Genomic DNA, 6,898 nt, shown 5'->3' with positions numbered 1-6,898 from the left:
TATAAACGGTATTGCCTCATATCGAATCGCTTATAAAGAAAACATCGATATATCGTACAAACTCGATATACCGCCCAGCCCTAATAGAGAGTGAAATGTCTACTTTCACATGAACCAACTCAAATGGAAGACAAAATATTCTCAGATTATGTAATCTGTATGAAACATGCATACAGGTGCGTCACTACTGCGGAGATGACGAGTTAGTGTCGCCGACTTCTCTTAAACCGAGAACAAAAAACGCTAATTTATCAAATTATTAAAATGTTAATGCAGTCTCCTTACTGTTTCCCTGACACGTTCATAATCATTACTTCTGCCGGTGTACTGTGTTTATGCGTGTGCTTGAGTGCTTATTAGGCTATGTAGGCAATTAAAGGCTTATTATAATGGTTTAAATGGTTTATTAATAAACATGCGATTAGTCGACTAATGCTTAAAATGATGAATACTACTAGTCGACTAGGAAATCCTTAATCGAGGGCAGCCCTTGATACAAACATTGACACCCAATCAGAATCAATCCTGCTTTAACAAGTTCGAGAATTTAAAGCGGCAGATGAGCGTACGCTTAGAATAAACAGACGATATCGTCCACTAATGTGGACACTAATATAGTTATATTTATAGTTATCGTTCTTGGTGTGAACGGGGCTTAATAGCGATTGATGCAATTTACACAAAGTGCAAATAGCTATAAATTCTATTTACACTGTTAAAATAGCAGGATTGTATGCTGTTTATACTACTTATTGCAAATAGTGGCAATTATCTGCACCTCAGTATTGTAGTACATTATAAAACACTATGCGAGAACAAAAAACGCTAATTTATCAAATTATTAAAATGTTAATGCAGTCTCCTTACTGTTTCCCTGACACGTTCATAATCATTACTTCTGCCGGTGTGCTGTGTTTATGCGTGTGCTTGAGTGCTTATTAGGCTATGTAGGCAATTAAAGGCTTATTATAATGGTTTAAATGGTTTATTAATAAACATGCGATTAGTCGACTAATGCTTAAAATGATGAATACTACTAGTCGACTAGGAAATCCTTAATCGAGGGCAGCCCTTGATACAAACATTGACACCCAATCAGAATCAATCCTGCTTTAACAAGTTCGAGAATTTAAAGCGGCAGATGAGCGTACGCTTAGAATAAACAGACGATATCGTCCACTAATGTGAACACTAATATAGTTATATTTATAGTTATCGTTCTTGGTGTGAACGGGGCTTAATAGCGATTGATGCAATTTACACAAAGTGCAAATAGCTATAGATTATATTTACACTATGTTAAAATAGCAGGATTGTATGCTGTTTATACTACTTATTGCAAATAGTGGCAATTATCTGCACCTCAGTATTGTAGTACATTATAAAACACTATGCAATAATAACGTGTAAATTATAATTTTAATTCAAATTATTAAATGAATGTCACCTTATTGGGACAATAAAGCCCTCCCTACCCTAATCCTACCCGATACTTTTTAAACAATATCTAGGGCATGTTGTAGTCCAGATTAAAATGTAAAAAAAAGTTTGAAAATAAATAGCCTATTAAGTCTAAATATTTAAGTATGAACATCATGGCAAATACTCAAATCTGAATGGCTGTTTAAATCATTTAAACATGATTCAGGAACAGAAAGTAGTGCAGCTGCTTTGTTTACAGGGTTTCCGGGGTAACGGCTGCAGTTAAATTAATTATTATTATTATTACTTCTGCAGTTTAGCGCCACCTGCTGTCAGAGAGTGAAAGTGCGCTTTCATCCAGAGCGTCTCTCATATGTTCCGCCATGTGCTTCTCGTCCGCGCTTGTTTACATCAGAGTGCGCACGCGTCTTTCACGCAGCATACAGCGGTGTTGTGCGTTTTGACCAGTTGATGTGAAAAGTATTCTTAAAATGCATTCAAAATTCTGAATAATTTGTTATATATACTGTAATTATTCACGGTATTTAGAACTGCCCACGATAACAATATCGTGCATATTGATTACCGTGATATATCGCATTACCGAATACCGGCACAAGTCTAGTGGGCAGTTAGTGTAAATAGACCCTTCCAAAAGAAATTTGCACTGCATGAAACTGGCTGGAAACTCCCTTTGGCGCCAAGGAAATGGTGCATTTGCATGCATACTCCAGAACTAACTTATTCTTTTCAGACTTTAATTCACATAGCTTGGTTCAAAATGCATGTAATTTGCATAAATCGAATTGATAATTCTTTATTAAAATCAAACAAAACAAATTATTTAAATGAGCAAAATTTAATTGTTTAATTTAATTGGGGTCATAATTATTTGTATTCAGTGTATGAGTATCGTCTTTATACAGAGCAACCTCTCAGATTAAGATTTCTGTTCACTGTATACGATGATGTACTTAAGATGAGTTGTCTATGTATAAAATTTAACACAATTATAAGGACACCTAGAGTGTGGGATTTTTGCACTTTCAGTTGTTCCTGCTAATTTTTTTATATACATTTTAGAAAAAATTTTGTTGAGCTGAGGGGTGTGATAACTGTCAGCTTGAAAGTTTTTGGAATATGTCCTAAAGAAAGTGAAGACAAAAGAAATAGTTCACCCAAAAATTAAGATATGCTGAAAATTTACTCTCGGTCCATCCAAGATGTAGATAAGATTTTCTTAATTGAAAAACAGAGAAATTTAGCATTACATCACTTACTTGCCTATAGATCCTCTGCATCAGAATGAGTCCAAACAGCTGGGGGGAAAAAGTCACAAACATGACTCCAGTTCATCAACGAATGTCATGTAAACTGAAAAGCTGTGTTTGTAATCGACAAATCATCATTTAGAAAATTTTGACTTCAAACATTTGCTTTTGGCTAAAATACAAGTCCTCTATCCATAATATTGCTTTCTCCAGTGGGGGGGGGGGGGGGGGGGGGGGGGGGGGGTTTTTCTATGTCTAATCAAGAGAGAAATATGCACAGGTAAAGCACAGTTTACAACAAATACGGCTGTCGATTTTTCAGTGCAGGAAGCATCATTATGGATTATTTATTTCTAGATTACGATATTTTGTCTAAAACCAATGGTTTAAAGAAAAATGCCTGCGTTTGTTTCTCACAAACACACAGCTTTTTATGGGGGGGGGGGGGGGGGGGGGGGGCTGTGCATATTTCTCTCTGAATCAAGAGAGAAATATGCACAGGTAAAGCACAGTTTACAACAAATACGGCTGTCGATTTTTCAGTGCAGGAAGCATCATTATGGATTATTTATTTCTAGATTACGATATTTTGTCTAAAACCAATGGTTTAAAGAAAAATGCCTGCGTTTGTTTCTCACAAACACACAGCTTTTTACTTCACAAGATGTTAATTGATGGACTGGAGTTTTGGTGTGGATTGCTGTGATGTTATAATCAGCTGTTTGAACTCTTATTCTAATGGCACTCATTTACTGCAGAGGATCCATTGGTGAGTAAGTGATGTAATGATACATTTCTCCAAATCTGTTCTGATGAAGAAACATTGATGAAGAGTTTATTTCTTTTATAATAATAAATTGCAGTTATGAGATTAAAAGAAACTCATATTTCATGTGCTTAGTCAATTTAGGGGCTAGCATACATGAATGTTTTGATGTCTGTTGTACTGTGCCATTAAACTGACGTTAACTTGTATTTTTCTTTTTTGACCTAGGCCCGTTAGTGCTGAAAGAGGAGAGTCAAGAACTGAATGAAATAGAAGAGAAAGATGAGAAGCATCTTGGTTTTAGGATTGGAGGAAAATCCCCACATACTAAAAATACTTCATCAAGAAAAAGAGCTCAAAAGAAAGCAACTAGGAGTTATTTCACCTGCTTTCAGTGTGGAAAGAGTTTCAATCAACATGGAAACCTTGAAGTACACATGAGAGTTCACAATGAAGAGAGCTCTTTCACCTGCCAACAGTGTGGAAAGGGTTTTACTGAGAAAGGAAGCCTTAAAGCCCACATGAAAATTCACACTAGAGAGAATCCTCTCACCTGCCAACAGTGTGGAGAGAGTTTTACTGAGAAAGGAAGCCTTAAAGCTCACATGAAAATTCACACTAGAGAGAATCCTCTCACCTGCCAACAGTGTGGAAAGAGTTTTACTCAAAAAGGAACTCTTAAAAGCCATATGAGAATTCACACCAGAGAAAAGCCTTTCACATGTGGACTGTGTGGAAAAAGCTTCATACGAGAACTAAACCTTAGATATCACATGAACAATCACACCGGAGAGAAGCCGTTCACATGTGATCAGTGTGAAAAGAGTTTCACACGTAAAATAGGTCTTAATAGCCACATGCGAATTCATTCAAGAAAAAACAGTTTTAAATGTAATCAGTGTGGAATGAGTTTCGCAGACATGGATCGTCTTAACAGGCATGTAATAATTCACTCTGGAGAGAAGCCTTTCATATGCCAGCAGTGTGGAAGGGGTTTCAAATTCAATAAAAACCTTAAGACGCACATGAGAATTCACACCGGAGAGAAGCCTTTCACGTGCCATCACTGTGGAAAGTGTTTTGGTCATAAAGTAAGCCTTAAGACTCACTTAAGACTTCACACGGGAGAGAAGCCTTACACATGCTCTTTGTGCAGTAAGAGTTTCACATATAAATCAACCCTTAATGCCCACATGAGAAGTCACACTGGAGAGAGCCCTTACACCTGCAAACTGTGTGGGAAGAGCTTCTCACAAAAAGGAAATCTACAGACTCACATGAGAATTCATACTGGGGAGAAGCCGTTCTTATGTGGTCAGTGTGGAAAGAATTTCAGATGTAAAGTAACCCTAATTTACCATATGAGGATTCATTCAAGAGAGAACTGTTTTATATGTCAACAGTGTGGAACAAAATTCACAGACCGTAAACACCTTAAAGATCATGTAAGAACTCACACAGGAGAGAAGCCTTTCATGTGCCATCACTGTGGGAAGAGTTTCACACTTAAAGGAAACCTCAAGACTCACATGAGACTTCACACAGGAGAAAAGCCTTTCACATGCAAACAGTGTGGAAAGAGTTTCAGACATAATGTGAGCCTCCAGACTCATCTGAGACTTCACACTGGAGAGAAGCCATTCTCATGTCTTGAGTGTGAGAAGAGTTTCACATACCAAAGAGATCTGAAGCGCCATTTGCAAACTCATTCTGTAGAGAAACTGCAGTCTGACAAGAAGTTAACAAAAAGGGGCCATTTAAAAAATCCCCTGCCCATTCACCCTGGCAGAAGGCAACTTAATTGTGATCAGTGTAATAAAACATTTCTTTTGCCATCACACTTAAAGATACACCTAAAAAGTCATGCAGATGTAAGACCCTATTTGTGTTTCTTGTGTGGAAAGAGTTTTAAATGGCTCAGAAATTTAAAATGGCACCAGAAAATACGTGTCTGTGTGAAATCAAGGCTACGTTCACACCGCAGCTGAATGTGACCAAAATCAGAATTTTCTGCTCAAATATGATTCCTTTCCTGTAATTTCAAATATTGATCAATTATGGTAGGCATCCTCTTTCCACTGTGTAGCAGCATCTCTCCAAACATTTGTTTTAATAACTCAGAATCTTGCCACTGGCCATTTCCGTTGTCCTCTTTTTTTTGTGTAGATTGAAAAGCACAAACAAACATTTGCATGGTCTCATTTAATCTTTCTCAATTTATTTCCCATGTCCGCTCGTTGTTATATTACTCATTTTCTTTGGCCTTGCAGGTGTTTTTTTTTTTTTTTGCTTTATTTAGTCTTAAGATGTGTGTTATCATAAGTTAAAGGCAGAGTAAGTGATTTCTGGTAGCCAATGTTGATATTTGAAATCACCAAAACAAACACTCCCCTACCCCAAAAGGGTCTTGCCCCTATTTTGATAGCTCCGCCCCACATATACGTACACAACCCAGGCAACGAATAGTTCTGCCTTCTGTCAAACAAAGCAAAACCAATGTTACACCGTGTCTACGGACGTGAGTGGCGCGGCGCAACAAATCCCGACAGAAAACTGCTGCGAGGTTCTATTTATGACGTGCTGACACAAATTTCAAATGGTTTTCAAAGGTCGTTTGATCGTGTCCAGTGTAGGCAGACTTTAACTGTTGTAGACACGGTGTTACTCACCTATTGAGAAGAAACAAAGCAACCTCGGCATCCAATCGCAGGCCTCCGCTCCTTGAGTTCTCTCCAGCGCTGGAAAGCTGATCAGATATTTACACGGGTCCTACTTCTTGCCTTATCGTTCCGCAGACGTTTCCTCTTTTGTTTTCTAAAGTGTTCTTGAAAAATCACATACCCTGCCTTTAAAGATAAGAAGGCATGTGTCCATTTCAGTGTTTCAGCTGTTTGGTGTAACACTGACAGTCTGACTGAACATTGAGAATTGAGAAGGACACAATTAAGATTATTCAATCGACTTCTGCTTCCTGCTCTTCCCCTGCCTCTGTCAGGCAGTATGACGGGATTCCTAATGACAGAAGCTGAATAACATTTGTTATCTTATTAACATGCTGGGTGCTTCTCATTCCTTATTTGTGCATCCACGTTTCTTTTCCTTTCTTCCTTTTGTTGCGTCTTAGCTTCACCCCCCTCAGGATGCAAGGATGAGAAGGATGCATGAAAGAAAACGAGCATGGGGGAATCAAAGGAAAGCTTATTTGTACTTTGGAATATTCTTGATCAATCAAGTGTCACTTGAAAGTGTCATCAGCTGCGCTCAAGGGATCCGTTGTGTTGTTAAAGTTTGGTTAAGACATTCATAATATTAATAAAGCAAGATGAAAGCAAAGATAAAGCAAGATGTTGAAATATATGAGATGTATGGTTTGTTTAACCTGCAAGGGTAAATCATAAAATCCAATTATTATGACCGATGTGAAGGGGAATGATAATTT

The 6,898-nt window shown here is 37.7% G+C and overlaps 1 protein-coding gene across 1 annotated transcript; it reads left to right on the top strand.

The window, feature by feature from the left end:
• Positions 1-3,809: 3,809 nt before the first annotated feature.
• Positions 3,810-4,970, top strand: LOC107554775 (gastrula zinc finger protein XlCGF8.2DB-like). Its single transcript, XM_016237383.1, has 2 exons — positions 3,810-4,773; positions 4,863-4,970. Exons 1-2 carry the CDS (start codon positions 3,897-3,899, stop codon positions 4,886-4,888), a joined length of 903 nt encoding a protein of 300 aa, XP_016092869.1. The 5' UTR covers positions 3,810-3,896; the 3' UTR covers positions 4,889-4,970.
• Positions 4,971-6,898: the final 1,928 nt, after the last annotated feature.

This window comes from Sinocyclocheilus grahami, unplaced genomic scaffold, assembly GCF_001515645.1.
Source record: "Sinocyclocheilus grahami isolate Dianchi unplaced genomic scaffold, SAMN03320097.WGS_v1.1 scaffold512.1, whole genome shotgun sequence".
NCBI classification, from domain to species: domain Eukaryota; kingdom Metazoa; phylum Chordata; class Actinopteri; order Cypriniformes; family Cyprinidae; genus Sinocyclocheilus; species Sinocyclocheilus grahami.
This window is presented reverse-complemented; position numbering and strand designations above follow the sequence as displayed.

Coding starts and splice junctions, on each gene's coding strand:
- LOC107554775 (XM_016237383.1), top strand. CDS start 3,897: ATGAGAGTTCACAATGAAGAGAGCTCTTTCACCTGCCAACAGTGTGGA. Junction 4,774..4,862: donor GGAGAAGCCGTTCTTATGTG/GTCAGTGTGGAA, acceptor ATATGTCAACAG/TGTGGAACAAAATTCACAGA.